This window comes from Muntiacus reevesi, chromosome 13, assembly GCF_963930625.1.
Source record: "Muntiacus reevesi chromosome 13, mMunRee1.1, whole genome shotgun sequence".
Classification (NCBI taxonomy): domain Eukaryota; kingdom Metazoa; phylum Chordata; class Mammalia; order Artiodactyla; family Cervidae; genus Muntiacus; species Muntiacus reevesi.
The window spans coordinates 67,513,364-67,531,598 of record NC_089261.1 but is presented as its reverse complement, the minus strand read 5'-3'; the positions used below and the strand labels follow the sequence as shown (position 1 = coordinate 67,531,598).

Genomic DNA, 18,235 nt, shown 5'->3' with positions numbered 1-18,235 from the left:
ATGGATGTGAGCACAGAAGAATTGATGCTTTTGAACTATGGTGTTGGAGAAGACTCTTGAGAGTCCCTTGGACTGCAAGGAGATCCAACCAGCCCATCCTAAAGATCAGTCCTGGGTGTTCATTGGAAGGACTGATGCTGAAGCTGAAACTCCAATACTTTGGCCACCTCATGCGAAGAGCTGACTCATTTGAAAAGACCCTGATGCTGGGAAAGATTGAAGGCAGGAGGAGAAGGGGACGACAGAGGATGAGATGGTTGGATGGCATCACTGACTCAATGGATATGGGTTTGGGTGGACTCCAGGAGTTAGTGACGGACAGGCAGGCCTGGCATGCTCCATGTTCATGGGGTAGCAAAGAGTCAGACAGGACTGAGCAACTGAACTGAACTGAACTGAATCTCTATTAAACCTAATCACAAGCTAAGAGCTGTCTTTCAGGAAGAGACTTATTTGCCTAAGAAAATGCAACTTTGTTTCAAATCTTGGAGGTCTTTTTTCACTGTTTTTCCTATCAGAGATAGACACATTTCAAGTACACTGGACCCACTGAGTCAAAATTGGTTAAGTGCATAACTGATTACATTGCTGCCTTTACCATGCTGTTTATTTTGCCTGAGTTCCCTATTCAAGACCCATTAACTTCTGATCACAGAGTAAAGACACCAGTGCAGTTTTTCCTAATGTGTTTGTTTGAATTATGGTTCACTAAAGATCTTCATTTTGTTTCTTAGAAGTAATATATCTTTTTACTTAAAAGAAATTTAGATAAAATATAGAAGAGCCAGATAGACCAATTTATCATTATACTGTATCTGGCGTGAAGGGAGCTATGCTTTCCTCATAATCATTTATTTTGTAATCCCTTCACAGTCTAACATAAACACATACAAATGTTTTCTCCCTCTTTACCCAAAGTACATCATAGTATCTTATACACATTATTTCTAAACCTTACTTCTTCACATCGCCTTCTATATTAGGAATAAATATTATTTTGTATAACTTTTCAGTTCAGTTCAGTTCACTCACTCAGTCATGTCCAACTCTTTGCGACCCCATGAACTGCAGCATACCAGGCCTCCCTGTCCATCACCAACTCTTGGAGTTTACCCAAACTCATGTCCATCGAGTCAGTGATGCCATCTAACCATCTCATCTTCTGTTGTCCCTTTCTCCTCCTGCCTTCAATCTTTCCCAACATCAGTGTCTTTTCAAATGAGTCAGCTCTTCACATCAGGTAGAAAAAATACTGCAGTTTCAGTTTTAACATCAGTCCTTCCAATGAACACCCAGGACCAACTTCCCTTAGGATGGACTGGTTGGATCTCCCTGCAGTTCAAGGGACTCTCAAGAGTCTTCTCCAACACCAGAGTTCAAAAGCATCAATTCTTCCACACTCAGCCCTCTTTATAGTCCAACTCATACTATGCACCAATAAAGGTATTATTTAATCAGTCCCCTAATGACAGCTTCGTTTATAACTCAGTCGGTGAAGAATCCACCTGCAATGCAGGAGACCCCGGTTCGGTTCCTGGGTCGGGAAGATTTGCTAGAGAAGGGATAGGCTACCCACTCAAGTATTCTTGGGCTTTCCTAGTGACTCAGCTGGTAAAGATCCACCTGCAATGTGGGAGACCTGGGTTCAATCAATGGGTTGGAAATATCCCCTGGAGAAGGGAAAAGCTATGCACTCCAGTATTCTGGCCTGAAGAATTCCATGAACTATAGAGTCCATGGGGTCACAAAGAGTCAGACAGGACTGAGCAACTTTCCCTAGTGATGGGTATTTCAGTTACAAAATGTTTCAATGAATAGTTTTACACATACTATTTCACACACATGTGCAAGTATATTCCAGAAATAGGACTTCTGGATCAAAAGAGTTAAGTATTTGTAATTTTGGATGATAGCTAAATAATTGCTCTCTACATGAATTACACTAACTTATAATCTCACCTGCAATGTATGAGAATGCTCATTTTATTCACTGCTTCCAAAGGTTTATCAACCTTTTGAATTCCTATAAATCTAACTTTTCAGATTGCATTTTTTTCTTATAAGAAAAAGCACTTTCTCATATGTTTAAGGATCAACAATCTTCTGTCTTCATACATTTTGCCCATTTTCCTCTTGAGTGGAAGTTCTTTTCACTGATATTTATAAATATTAGAGATTAGCACTTTGTGAATCAATTCACAATTATTTTTCAAGTTTTATCATTTGTCTTTTGACATAACTGATAGCATTTTCTCGTCACACAGGCTTTCCTTTTTAAATTGGACTTTCACCTTCTTCTATAATGGCCTTTAGATTGTGAGTCATAGTTACTGAAAACTTCCCCACTCTAATATTGTAAAAGGAAAACCAGAGAAGAGAGGTAAGGTTAAACTCTCTGCGTAACTTTTCTAATTTTTCTTCTTACCAGGGTTCCTATGCAAGCCAAGGATCATAACTACTTAGTACTTCATATTTCAGCCATAGCTCCTTGCACAAAGTTGCACAAAGAATTTGATAAACAGCTGTCTTTAGAAGTGTTTCCCTGTTCAATGAGCTGCGTGACATAGCTAAGAAAGTTACCAATTAATAATGGCTTGTGGTTAACAGCTTATTATAGAGCCTGTACTATAAAAATTAAAGCAGCAAGTAATTAGTAGCTATGTTCACAGGTGAAATTTCATATGCAGTATGGACAAAATTGACCATTACGTCAATCATTACAAGCTCAAACATTACATCACAGAGACAGTGCTTGATAAGAATGCATGATCTATATATTTCTGGCTAAAGGGAACAGAGAGGAGAAACCAGTACATTAAGTGACTACTATATATTATATAATTACAGCTAAACAATACAGGCTCCTGCTTGAGTGCTTTCTCCTTGGAAGTGCTTTACCTTTAATGCTGTCAAGTTATCAGGATTATACAGATTTGAAATTATAGCTTCGAGAGATTACAAATCATGTACAAGCTCAGAGTCATTACTTGGCTGCGGCAGAACTGGTAATCAAGCCTGAGGCTTGTACATACCTGGCATACGGGATGGCAGCTATGGCAGAACTGGTAATCAAAGGCCAAAGTTTTTATGTTTTCCCACCATGTAACTATGGATCTCCAAATGCACTGTGTGATTGGTAAACTCTGAATTGTGATGTACAGCTGATCCTTCAAGAACACAGGGGGTTAGCAGTATCCATGTTCCAGTATCCATGGTTCCACATTGGCAGATTCAGCCAACCACAGATGATGTACTATAGCAGTACATATTTATTGAAAAAAATTCACATATAAGTAAACACGCATTTTATTGTTCAAGGGTCAACTGTATAATATTTTAAGTGAAAAAATTATGTGGGAACTTGTAATTATATTTGGGCCACTCCAAACATTTCTATGAAAAACTGAATTAATGTGTCTGTTTATCTTCTGGTTTGAATCAGAGTCACCTTTGCATCTCAAGGGCATTTCCATAGCAGCTGACAAAATGCTCACTGTATGTTTGCTGAAGGAGTGATATGAAGCTGTGAATCACAGAAGTTAAACTGTAAAGTCAGATGTCAGAAAAAAATTAACACTACTTAAAGATAATGTCTATGCTCATTTAAATTAGAAAGTCTAAGGCAACAATCTAGAGAAAGTATTAAGTATGGTCTGATGGAATGAACCTTCTTTAGAGGATGAAAACAAGGCAAATTTATTATCTCCAATAACTTCTGCTAAAGAAAAACTTCAGTAGAAGACATATACACAGCTATTTAATATTCTACTTATCAAAACCCTATGTTCCATACAATGAGATGATTACCAAAGCTAGTATCTGGGATCTAAACAGTGAAAAGATTTTTGCCTCCTATGGAAATCATCATTAGAAACTGATTACAGATGTATGTTACTAAACTATTAAACAGCCCAAATGACCTGAGTTTGTTAATTATTCATAAGAAAGAGGGGAAAACATCACTGGGTTAATCAACAAAACATTTCTACCGGCCCCAAGAAGGACTTTGCTAGTATTTTCTGCCTGCATTACCCTTTGCTTTGACCCCAGTGAAGAGAGTGAGCCTATGCATACCAAGCAGGGAAACTGGCTTCTAGGTCAGGTCAAGACAATCACGAGAACTAAACTTTTTCCACATACTTAATAAACAAGTGAGACACACACATATTAGAAACACTGTATATTTAATGTCAAAGAATTTGAATTCAAGTACAAAAATTAAACAACACATGATTTCAACGTTAAAAAACAGTATAACACTTCTTACTCAACTATACATTGAATATCAAAAAACAGAAGTATAACTATAAAAACCTTGAATACATTAACAACAAAGTTATAATTTATTTCTACAACAAATAATTATTAACTAAAATATTTATAGTTATTTTCAAGGACCACAATGGTAGACTGCTTTTTCTTTCATACTGCATAAAATTTGCATCTTAATCTTTTTGCCCTTCATTTCTTTTTACATAATAGTTAGATGCTCCTGGTTATATAATTGTTCTAATCTCTGATACAGATAGTGATCCTTGGTAATCAAATCTAGTGTAACCATTGTCTGCAAGTGCTTTAATACTTGTGAAACTCTATTTAGTAAAGTTACAATGAAAAAATTTAATGTAAACTTCCGGGTTCTACAGACCACTCAAGAATCAGAAGTTATTTAAAATCCCAAAAGCTTAAAACGAACAGCAGTTTGTTATACCTTTATCAAGAGAAATCACTGAGTAACTTTTTAACCGTAGCATTTTACAAGTTTTACAACTGTAGGTTATTGATGTTTACTATGACTGATGTTTATTATGTTGAATATATAATTTTCATTTTAAAACCAAATGTACAAACCCGATTCTAAAATTAAACAGTATTTTAATGTGCATGCTTTACAAAGAAACTTCATACTCCTGTTTACAGTATTTTCTTCAGAAGAATGAGGCCTGATTGGAGATATATAGTCGCTGTCCAACATGGCTGGCATTAGCAAGAGGCATCGTTGGTGACAAGGAATAGCTTGGATAAGAGTAAGGCCTTGAAGTATAAGGAAGCACGCTGGGAGTCCCAGAAGAGAGGGTAGCACTAACAGGGGAAAGACTATTTATTGAGCTGCGACGGAAACTGTAGTCTGTAAACAAATACATAACAATTATGCTGCACATCTTTATGGTTACAAATTTAACTCAAAGAGACAAAGCATTATAACTATAATCACAGTTTAACATAATGTTCTGAAACTTTCAAAATCCTGATAATTTTATATTACTGGTAAAGACTATTTCAGCATTCACTGCATTGCAAATCCTGACAGTTTCATCAGTTAGTATTATGAAAACTTTCACTGACACAATGCTTCAGAGATCTTACTAGAATGCATTCTTGGATATCTATTAATTGTTTTGTGTCTTTATGATCACTGAAAAAGATAACCTCTGATTTCTCTTACTCTATTCACAATGAAGCTCCTTTTAAATCTGATACTGACACTAACAGGTCGGTCATCCATGAAGAAAAGATATGAAACACTGAATTCATTATTTGCTTCTTTTTTAAAACTGTGTCAGGTATCAAACCAGCAGAAACGTCTACCCCTGGACTGCAAAAATTACCTAATATAACTTAAATATTAATATAAACAATTATACAACTCAACAAACCAACTTAGTATCAGAATCCTACCAGTACCATAAAACAGTAAAATGAATCATCTTCATAAAATAAACATCAAGAAACCATTACCAACTTACAGTATTGAGAAATCCAAAAATCAAACCAAATTATTTTTTGAAAACCAGTATTTGAAATATTGCTGTTCCAAAATAAACATTCATCTTATGTAGCTGCAATTTCCTGCTTCATTAACTATAATGTTTAGAGATGTGTGTGAGCATTAAAGACCAAATCTGTTAATCCTGTACTTTCCAAAAACTCAACTATGTTCTTTAGTGTAGACTAAGTCAAAGAGTGTGAAAATGACTATAAAATGATTATTTATAAAAGGTATGGTACTTCTAGGGATGGAAAAAATTAGGTCATCTAATACATAGGTCAAGTTTTTTCTACATTTTCCTGGTACTATAAATGAGGCCTAAAAATGAACATTAACCTAGTATTGTCATGGAACTTAACAGTAAGCCAACAAGAATGAGATCAACTGCAGGGGAATAAGCTCAAGAAACATCAGAAAGAACCTAGTTAAGAAAAAAAATGGAAAAAATAAAAATCAGTTAAATATAAGTTTATTTTCTAACACTGTAAAAACTCTAGTTAGAATAATTTTTATAAACTTTTAATGGTACCATAAGATCAATGAAAGCAGTTTGCTACATGTCAATGTATGGCAAAAACCACTACAATATTGTAAAGTAATTAGCCTCCAACTAATAAAAATAAATGAAAAAAAATAAAATAAGAAAAAATTAAAAAAAAGAAGATAAATACCAAGCGTCCAGTTAAAAATATTTTCAATATTTTGAAACTGGATAAGGAATTACTTTGATACCATTTGCTTTCCTAATATCTAGGTATTATAGAATAAAGTAGCATAAATCCAGGTATTATAGAAATTTTTTTTCTTCTTTTAAAGGATCCTCTTTGCCTGAAGCGTTACAATATTGAGTATAAATAGAAACCTTAGTGTTTCTGATAATTCTAATGATTGTTTTTTAAAAAGTTCTGATTCTCTCCTCTCATTCTAATGATTATCACACAAATACAATCAATTCCTTATTCAGTTCAGTTCAGTTCAGTCACTCAGTCGGGTCCGACTCTTTGCAACCCCATGAATCACAGCACACCAGGCCTCTCTGTCCATCACCAACTCCCAGAGTCTACCCAAAGCCATGCCCATTGAGTCGGTGATGCCATCCAGCCATCTCATCCTCTGTCGTCCCCTTCTCCTCCTGCCCCCAATCCCTCCCAGCATCAGGGTCTTTTCCAATGAGTCAACTCTTCGCATGAGGTGGCCAATTCCTTATTAGCCATGCACATATAGTTCATGCTTTCAAATTTTAACAATGTGATCATAGACAACATGATTTAAAAGAACAGATCTTTAAATAGTTATACTTTGTATGTGGGGAAACAGAGTTTGCAGAGAAATCACTTTCAGTTTGGGTTGCAGCCTATTCATGGAATATGGCTAAAAGAGAGATTTTCAGAAGATTTCACAAAGACAACTGGCTACTAACAAGAGTGTTCATTAGGTCTGAAAAACTGCATTTTTGATATACCTCTACTGTAAACCTTCAATTTAAAAACACACTAATGACCACTGTAGTCTCTCACTCTGAAGGAGACTAATAATAAAAAATTAAAAGGGCACTTTGACGGCTTTATTCATAGAGGATAAATAAAGGAAAAAAATTTCTCCCTAATATTACAAAGATTGGGAAATAAAAAGCTTCAGATGGTTACAATTACAAGCATTTCAAAAAAATTTATTTTGCAATCTAAAACACTAGATATATTCAGAAAACATCTGGGTGTCTAGAAAATATAATACATACCAAACTTGAGATAATACCTGTGAGATAAATATAGATGAACTATATTTCCTCTAACATATAATTTATGTATCACAGACAACAGAACTCAGAAACATCACTGATTTCTAAGAAACAACAAATTAACAAATGAATTAAAATTCCTAACATATATTTACTTGCCCACCCCTGCTTTTTCTTCCCAATGAACATCCTTAGTTCTTCAATCCCACTGTTTCTCCCTCAGACTGGGATATGGACTCCCCTCTGCCCTTCTTCTTAAGGGAATGATATAGAACCAATTTCAGAATGTTTTACATTGAGAATTATTCAACTGTCTTAACACTTTTTAAATTGAAGTACAATATACATTTTACATTTAAATTCAGGTACAATTTACATCGGGCTTCTCTGATAGCTCAGCTGGTAAAGAATCCACCTGCAATGCAGGAGACCTGGGTTCGATCCTGGGTTGGGAAGATCCCCTGGAGAAGGGAAAGGCTAACCACTCCAGTATTCTGGCCTGGAGAATTCCATGGACTGTACAGTCCATGCGGTCGCAAAGCAGTCAGACACGACAGAGTGACTTTCACTTTCACAATTTACATATAATAAAATGTATACATCTTATGTGTTCATTACAATGAGTATTGCTAACTATAAAAACCTATGCAAACAACACTTAAAGCAAGATATAAAACATATCCTTCAATCTAGAAGATCCCATTATCCATTTCAGAGTCCTTCTATTGGAGGCAACCACTTTCTGATTTCTAGCATTATTAGCTTAGTTTTGCCTGTTCTTGAACTTTATATAAAATGAATTCTTAAGGTACTTTTTATGTCTAGATTCATTCATGTTATATCAGTAGTTTGTTCATTCTTATTGTTGAGTAGTGTTCCACTGTATGAATACACCACAATTTCTTTATCCATTTACCCGTCGATAAAAATTTGAGTTGTTTCTAACTTTGACTATTATGATTAAGCTGTTATATACATTCTTATGCAAGTTCTTTTGTGAACATATATTTTCATTTCTTTGGGGTAAATAAGAGTAGAATTGCTAGGTGATAGGGTAGAGACAGACACTGCTAAACAGTGCATTTACAACAGTACACTCACATCAATAAAATATGAGAGCTCCAGTTGCTCCACACCTAACATATTATTGCCAGAGCTTTTAATCACCGCTATTCCAGTGATGTGAAGTGATATCTCATTTTGGTTTTAATTTGTATTTCCCTTATGTCTAATAAGGTGGCTCAGATGGTAAAGAATCTGCCTGCAATTCAGGAGACCCAGGTTTGATCCCTGGGTTGGGAAGATCCCCTGAAGAACAAAATGGCAACCCCCTCTAGCCTTCTTGCCTGGAGAATCCCCACGGACAGAGGAGCCTGGTGCGTTATAGCCCACGGGGTCGCAAAGAGTCACACACGACTGAGAGACTAACATTTTTACTTTCACAAAATTTCATCATAAAATTTACAGATCTCCAGATAATTGGGGTTACAGAAAACCTCACAGCCTGCTGAATGGGGGCTACATTCCTACTTGTTATGGCATGCACGAGACTGGTGGAACATAACCAAGCTGTTTAAATTGCAGAAGTCAAGTTGCAAAGAGCTCCTGAGATGCAAAGACTGGCTACAGGCATATTTCATGGCATGTAGCATCTGAAAAGATTCTTTGTTATGATTTATGAGGGTCCTGGTTAGGTCTTGGTTCTGACCCCAGTGACTTGCAATAAAAATGAACCCAAAGGCTTGAACTAGATATTTTACTAAAATGGTCACTTACTAATCATTCTTTCTGGTTCTTTCTTCTTACTGTTGATATTAATAAAGTTTTTTACTAATTAAATTCTCTAAATCAAAATATTAAATAGGAATAGCTTCAGTCCTCAGAAGTCTCTACTTTAAACCACCTCTTTCACTGAAGAATATTACTGACAAAAGATGGTGGATTTGAGTGACTTTTTCATATTCCACCCAGTTAAACAGAGAAAAAACAAGTTAAAAGTCAGGCCTTCTAACTCCTAGGAAAGTAGTATTTCCACCTGATCAAGCTCTTTTACTCCCACAATTTCCTCAAAACTGGGTTGAGAGAAAGTGTTTTTCAAAAGTGTGTCGGGGGCAGGGTGAGAGAAAGGGAGTACTGAAGCTCCCCCGGGGGCTCAGCTGGTAGAATCTGCCCGCAATGTGGCAGGACCCAGGTTTGACCCTGGGTGAGCTGAGAAGATTCCCTCATGGAGGGATGGCCACTGACTCCAGTATTCTTGCATGGAGAATTTCACCGACCAGAGGAACCTAGTGGACTATAGTCATGGGGTCACAAAGAGTCAGACATGACTGAGTGGCAAACACAAAGCTACCTGGCTTCTGCTTGTACCTACCCCCACCCTCATTTTGTACTTCAACACACAGCTCTGCATTCCCTTGCTTTAAATGCTAAACTTTTATTCAATATTTCATTTAAGGAAAAGGCCCTTTTGTACAAAAAAATGTGTGAGTAACTTGCTCTAATATAATGCTTTATTAGAGATACCATTTTAATCTAATCCTCTAAAATTCCATATTTATATGCTGAATAAAAACATTTTTACAGAATAAATGTGACTTATAGGCTTAACCTTAAGTGGGCTCTTAATTCCAGAAGATTCTGAGGCTGTGTCTGGAGTGGGCAGGATCGTAATAGCCATGGAGCCACATGTGGCCAGGGAGCGAGTGCAGAGCCTGCCTGCCAGACCCACCTCTGCAGTGAGCATAATGTGGTCTCCTCCCCTTCTCTGTCCAGCATGAGAGACAAATGCCACCAATGCGTTTCTCAGTGAAAACTGAGACATAGGTATACTGGTTTCTTCTATTTGTGTCTTGCTTTTCTAACTCTCTTACACGTCTTGACGGAACATCACAGAACGCTAGCTGGTTTTGTTTCATACAAAGGAGAAAGCCTTAATAGAGACTGTAAAGTGAGTTCCAAGAAAGTATCCTCTCATATTAATCTTTTTCTTTTGGTTTCTAACCAGACACCCTTTAAATTAATTTTCCATTAGAAAGTAAATTCCTCATAAATGGTTTTTTCCCTTCTCCTTGTTAGCTCTGTGAATTCTACCTTGATATCCACCTCCTCTTTTTGATGTACCTTTTTAAAGTGTATGATTCAGTGATTTTTAGTACATGCACAAAGTTATGCAACCAAACACCACTATCCAGAACATTTTCAAGACCCTCAACAGAAACTCTGTATGTACCTATTAACAGTCACTCCCCATTCCATCTCCTCCAACCCCAGCAACCACTCACTTTTCTGTTTCTACAGATTTGCCTATTATAGATTTTTCATATAAATGAAATTACATAATTAAGGTGGTCTTTCTTAACTGACTTAGCATGATTTTAAGGTTCATCCATGTAGTATGTATCAGAACTTTTTATAGCCATTGTATAGAGATAATGCATTTTGTTTATCCAAATTGTTTATCAATTTGTTTATCAATGGACATTCACCTTTTGGTTGTTAGGAATAATGCTGTTAAAGAATAAGTGCACAAAATTTTGTGTGAACATATGTCTTCAATTCTCTAGAGTGAATAACTAAGAATGGAATTACTGGGTCATTTGGTAAATTCTATGTTTAACTTTCTGAGGTATTGCCAATGATTTCCAAGAAACTATATACCATTTTAACATTCCCAACAGCAATGTGAAGCACCCAATGTTTTGACCTATGAAAAACATTTCCACCTTTAACATGTATTTCAAGCATTTCTTTAGATTTCTATGAGATCTCTGTCAAAATTTTGAAAAAATTTCATTTTACCATTTTTATTTCAATTTCTAATATTCTAATAGCCATAACTATAGTAAATCAATAACTTTCTTTTACTGAACCACTGAATTGTATCTTTAAAATAGTTTTTTGTAACAATACTATACATATCTAGAATATTTTTAAAAGGCTGGGTTCAAAGATAGACATTAGAATCACATATGTTAGAAAACCATTAACACTTATCATTCATTACGCTGTATTTCTATCCTAGTGCAGAAGACCAAAAGCTAACTGTAGAGCAGAGGACAGCATTTCCAGAATTGGTAATTACTAAGCAACTGTAACCTATGAAGTACTTAAAACTCATTAACTAAATCTTTATGTGATATTTTTGACTGGACTACATTAGGAGTATCAAATTTACTGGTATTTTTACCTCATTTACTTTCCTCAGTTCAAGTAAATTCTTTAAAAGTATTTTTACTTCCTACTTAATTTTTCCTATCAGGTGAAGAGCACACATGCAATGACCAGTGTGTTTCTCTAAGACTAGGCCCACAGCGTAACTAAGGTCAGTATTTCTGTTTTAACATGGTTTATAGGAGGGTTTGAAGATGACAGTCTTAGAAACAGGTGGCTGGGTAAGAAAGTTACTGTCTATAACTGTTTCCTTATAAGCTTCTAGTTAATTAGTTCTCTGGTTTTACTAGATGATTATATTTCTCAGATGCAATTTTGAGGGAAAATTATTTACTGCTGTTTTTAATTATTTTTTAAAATTAGTGTAATTCCCATATAATTTTAAAGATTTGGGTTTAAAATCCTTACTCTAAAAACTCTGATATCATATATCATAAACATTTTGTCAATTATCTGTATTATCATTAAGAAATTACAGCTGTTTCATTCTAAATCGAAACCCCAAAACAAAGGTTTGAAATCCTCAAAAATGCAAACTAATATCACTACAGTGAAAGCAATCAGTTTCAGTATCTGCCTGGGAAAGAGGACCCAGAAGAAGAAATGAATTATAGCAAAGGCGACAGAAATCTTCATTTTCTTGATTTCACAGATTTATAAAGCAAAACTGACCAAAGCGTACACTTTAAATATGAGCATTTTATTGTATTTTAATTATACCTCAAAAAAGTTATAAAGAAATCCCAAACATTTCTCTGGGTTAGTTTAAAAGTTTCCCAAACTACATCCCACACAATTCTTGTTGAAACAAGAATCCCTTAGGCCAAAAAACGTCTTAGGAAAATTTTAGGAAAGATGGATCTAACAGCTAAACAAACTGTATTATAGTTATTCAGGATGCTAATTGCAATGCATTACAACTTCCAAGGGGAATATATATAGTTTATGGTTCTTCCCAAACTTGACCACAGAAACAGCTAATTCACTGAACAACTGTGCAAATCAGTATAGGAAGAACCTTTAATAAGATTACTATATAATGGGAAAACATTAAAAACAAATCAGAAAAATTCTTAAAATATGTTAAATACAGCAATTATAAACTCAAATGTCTTCAGAGGCCAAGATGTAACAAACAAAAGAGCTCAAAAAGGACCAAATGTAAAATAAGAGGTGTCCAGCTATTTGTACTGAAGTGAAACCTAGCTGCTTTCCCATCAAAAAACTGAAGAGACCAAACAAATTGTTTCTAGAACTTCCAGTATGCTACCTTTGTATTAAGAGATTTAATCATGTCAAATTCCTTTTAATGCTAGTTTATACACCATTTGGAAAAAGAAGAAGAAAAGAGCAGCTTGTGAAAGGGAAAATTATGATTTGAGTAGCAGCAAACAGGGTTCCTAGGTGGCGCTAGTGGTAAAGAACTCACTTGCCAATGCAGGAGACTTAAGACAAGAGTTCAATCCCTAGGTCAGGAAGAGCCCCTGGAGGAGGGCAGGGCAACACCCCAGTATTCCTGTCTGAATCCAAGGTCCAGAGGAGCCTGGCAGGCTAGTCCATAAGGTCACAGAGTCAGACATGACTGAAGCGACACCACACATACAAAACTAGGCTTCAGTGTAGCTTAAAATTTGTAGCTGGCTACAAAAACCGTCTTGAGCCAAGGTAAAGATACAGCTCTAGGAAAGACAGCAACTCTTCTCAAGTTTCATTTCCATCAGTAAATTTAGTCCTTATAATTTAAAATTTGAACAAAAAAAATTGTAGAGAAGGCAGTTCTGAGAACAGCATCACATATTTAGAAATTTTAACTAAGATTAAGATCTGTACAAATAAAGTTTTAAGTTTCAAACTTAAATATATTGCTTGTATCTGAAGTATGTTGTTCTATTCAGTTGCTAAATCATGTCCTACCCCCATGGACTGTAGCAAACTGGGTTCCTCTGTCCTTCACTTTCTCCCAGAGTTTGCTCAAACTCATGTCTATTATATAGTCGGTGAGCCTATCTAAATATCTCATCCTCTGCTGCACCCTTCTCCTTTTTCCCCTTTCTCCTTCTGCCTTCAATCTTTCCCAGAATCAAGCTCTTTTCCAGTGAGTCAGATCTTTGCATCAGGGGGCCAAAGTATTACAGATTTAGCACCAGCATCAGTCCTTCCAATGAATGATCGGGGTTGATTTCTTTAGGATGGACTGGTTGGATCTCCTTGCTGTCCAAGGGACTCTCAAGAGAGTCTTCTCCTGCATCATAATTCAAAAGCATCAATTCTTAGCGCTCAATCTTCTTTCCAGTCCAACTCTCATATCCATAGGTGACTACTGGAGAAATAGGAGCTCTGACCATACAGACCTTGTTGGCAAAGTGATGTCTTCTTTTTAATACACCGTCTAGAGGCTTCCCTGATAGCTCACTTGGTAAAGAATCCACCTGCAATGCAAGAGACCCCAGTTCGATTCCTGGGTTGGGAAGATCTGCTAGAGAAGGGGCACGCTACCCAATCCAGTGTTCTTGGGCTTCCCTTGTGGTTCAGCTGGTACCTGGGATCTTCCCTGGGTCAGGAAGATCGTCTGGATAAGGGAAACACTACTGACTCCAGTATTCTGGACTGAGAATGCCGTGGATGTGCACAGTCTATGGGGTCACAAGGAGTTGGACATGATTGAGCGGCTTTCACCTTCACTTGGGTTTCTCATAGCTTTCCTCCCAAGGAGCAAGCATCTTTTAACTTCAAGGCTGCAGTCACTGTCCACAGATAATTTTGTAGCCCAAGAAAAGAAAATCTGCAACTGCTTCCACGTTTTCACCAACTATTTCCCATGAAGTGATGGGATCAGATATTGTGACCTTAGTTTTTTTAATGTTGAGTTAAGCCGGCTCTTTCATTCTCCTCTATCATCCTTATCAAGAGGTTCTTTAGATTCTCTTCACTTTATGTCATGAGAGTGGTATCATTCAAATATCTGAGGTTCTTAATATTTCTCCTGGCAATCTTGATTCCAGCTTGTGATTCATCCAGCCTGGAATTTCACATGGCATACTCTGCATATAAGTTAAATAAGCAAGGTGACAATATACAGCACTCCCATACTCCTTTTCCAATTTTGAACCAGTCAGTTGTACCACGTTTGAGTCTAACTGTTATTTCATGACCTGCACACAGGTTTCTCGTTTCTCAGGAGACAGGTGAGGTGGTCTGGTACTCCCATCTCCTGAAGAACCTTCCAGTTTGTTGTGATCCATACAGTGAAAAGCTTTAGACATAGTCAATGAAGCAGAAGCAGATGTTTTTCTAGAACTCCTTTGCTTTTTCTACAATACAATGAATGCTGGCAATTAAATCTCTGGTTCCTCTGCCTTTTCTAAATGGCATCTGGAAGTTGTACATCTGGTCTGTACATCTAGAAGTTCTCAATTCACATACTACTGAAGTCTAGCCTGAAGAATTTTGAGCATTATCTTGCTAGTATGTAAAATGTGGTGCAATCACACGGTAGTTTGAACATTCTTTGGCACTGTCCTTCTTTGGGATTGGAATGAAAACTGATCTTTTCCACTTTTGTGGCCACTGCTAAGTTTTCCAAATTTGCTGGCATACTGAGTGCAGTACTTTAACAACATCATCTTTTAGAATTTGAAATAGCTCATCTGGAATTCCATCATCTCCACTAGCTTTGCTCATAGTAATGCTTCATAAAGCCCACTTGAATTCACACTCCAGGATGTCTGACTCTGGGTGAATGACTATAGTATCATGGTTATCTGGGTCATTAAGACCTTTCTTGTATAGTTTGTCTGTATATTCTTGATACCTATTCTGAATCTTTTCTACTTCTGTTAGGTCCTTACTTTTTCTTTCCTTTATCGTGACCATCCTTGCATAAAATGTTCCCCTAATACCTCCAATTTTCTTAAAGAGATTTTTCTATTGTTTTCCTCTATCTCTTTGCAATGGTCATTTAAGAAGGCCTTGTTATCTATCCTTCCTGTTTTCTGGAACTCTATATTAAAGTTGGGTATATCTTTCCCGTTCTCCCTTGCCTTTTGCTTCTCTTCTTTCTTCAGCTATTTGTAAAGCCTCCTCAATCACTTTGCCTTCTTGCATTTCTTTTTTTCTGAGATGCCTTTGGTATCCGCCTTCTGTACAATGTTTTAAACTTCCGTCCATAGTTCTTCAGGCACTCGGTCTACCAGATCTAATCCCTTGACTCTTTTTGTCACTTCTACTGTATTAATCATAATGGATATGACTTAAGTCATACCTGAATGATTTAGTGGTTTTCCCTACTTTCTTCAATTTATGTCTGTATTTTGCAGTGAGGAACTCATCATCTGAGCCACAGTCAGCTCCAGATCTTGTTTTTGCTGACTGTATAGTGCAACTCCATTTTCAGCTGCAAAGCATATAATCATTTTGACTTTGGTATTGACCATCTGGTCAAAACTGTTAAGCCTTTGCCCTGCTTCATTTTGTACTCCAAGACTAAATTTGCCTTGCTATTCCAGGTATTGCTTGACTTCCTACTTTTGCATTCCAATGCAAAAGTGTGATTCTTTCATGGATCATGGCCTTGTCATGGCAAAGGAGCTTGTGTAACTTAATGAAGCTATGAGCCATGCCATGCAGGGCCACTCCAATTGATTGGATCATAGTGAAGAACTCTGCAAAATGCAGTCTAGTAGGGGAACAGATGGCATACCACTCCAGTATTCTTGCCGCAAGAACCCCATGAACAGTAGCTGAAGTATAAGTTATAGTTAATGTTTACTGAGCATTTACTAAGTACAAAAGTAACTACACAAGATCAGCAGTATTTAATCCTTACAGTAGCCTTACAAGGTAAGTACTACTAATTTTCTCTTTAACATGGAGGAAATTGAGGTACAAAAAGGTAAAAAACTTACTCAAGAATATATGGATTACTTCCCAGTGAACTACAACATTTTTTTTGCCTCTATATGTAAAAATGAATTTAGATACTAACAATCTTTACTCAAACTCTAAACTACCTTTAATTTCCAACTAAACTTATCCTCCTCAGTACCACACTGAAAAAAACTAAGTGAATCCTAATAAATATAACTTTTATTCTAAACTGTATCAATAATAATTTTGGTTTAATAAATTTGAAAAAATCAGACTTCCATTGTCAAGTTAGTTTGAGAAATCTGGGGTAGTCTACTTATGATAAGCTTGTTTCAACTACATCTACGTTAAAATACTGTTTGTCATCTTAGTGCTTTACAATGTACCCACTAGCCTGTTTAAAGTGTTGAGAAGTCCTAAAATATGGAAACCAGGTTAACTTTTTAAAACTTTCTGTAATGTGTCTATAATCAACAAAGCTATAATCATCAAAAATTGTCACAAGGTTTCACTGGATAGTTTTAAATAATTCTTCTTAAAACTGTAAGAAGAATAATTTATAACTAGCTTTCTGAAAACTAAATATATCACTTAATATTCCTAAGAGGCTTTTTCTTACCTGCTTATTTTCTCCAAATTCTTCTACATAGGTCCAGGCTGAAGAGACTGTGTTCCCTGTCTGTAAGCAGTGAAGACAGAAAAGAATTGAGTCTTTAGATTGATGTTATCCCTATCTTGGAAGTGATAGAATCCTTGATAACTTCAGTTAAAATTATCTGATCAGTAAATATGAAAATAAATTTAGAGGAAAAGAAACAAGTGATAGTTATTTCTGCAAATTTGAACAAAGAGCAGTGTTTTGCTTTTGGAATGAAAATTGTGATTTAATACATTAACAGAATTAACATATCTTTCTATACAAATTAAGATCTTATCAGCTGGTTTTTCCAAGAAGTACTACTCTACCAATAAAATAAGAAAAATATTTTAAAAACAAATGAGATCGCCCAATTTTTGCTAAGTGGATAGCCAAAGAACCTAAGTGAATTTGAAAAATATCAATATCCTTTCCCTCTGTGTTAAAAAGAAATAAGTAGCCAAAATAATACTAACCTTAAAAAATATTTGACTTATTAACAGCTAAACTTGATCTACTTGAAGCCTAACTTAGCTATATACAGTATAACTTTGAATGTCCATCCCTTTTGGTGCATCTCTGTATTTAAGTATGAACAAGTAAAAAATGTTTGATCCACATAAAACTATAGACTTTTAAATACTGATCTTACACATAACTCAGCATAAAAATTCACCATTTTTTCTGATTTTTATGTAATAAATTAGGTATTTAGTCAACCCTTCCCAGTGAGAACTAAATACCCAGACATTTATTAAAAGAAAAGCTAACTATCTGAAAGCACTGAGAATGGTCAAGACTGAAGAACTGTGGGACTGTGATTTTAGACAAGAAGAAACTCAAAGTGGTATACACATCTTCCAGAGGTGTCTTTTGCCTACAAAGATTGGCAGGTTCTAAAGAGGGATCTGAAAGACAAAGGAAGATGGCAAGATACAGACAAGTTCTGAGGATAAGAGGACAAAAACTGGAATTGAGGAGCACATCTAAAACCCTGAATAAAACTGAACTAGAAGTAGACCAATTTTAACCTAATTTAGATTACTAAATTAAA

The 18,235-nt window shown here is 35.9% G+C and overlaps 1 protein-coding gene across 1 annotated transcript in view; it reads right to left on the bottom strand.

The window, feature by feature from the left end:
* Positions 1-4,928: 4,928 nt before the first annotated feature.
* Positions 4,929-18,235, bottom strand: part of RBM46 (RNA binding motif protein 46) — a 39,093-nt gene continuing 25,786 nt past the window's right edge. Inside the window, exon 4 of the mRNA XM_065904814.1 lies at positions 4,929-5,128. Within this exon, the coding sequence (XP_065760886.1) occupies positions 4,929-5,128 (200 nt within the window). The remainder of the gene's footprint in view (positions 5,129-18,235) is intronic.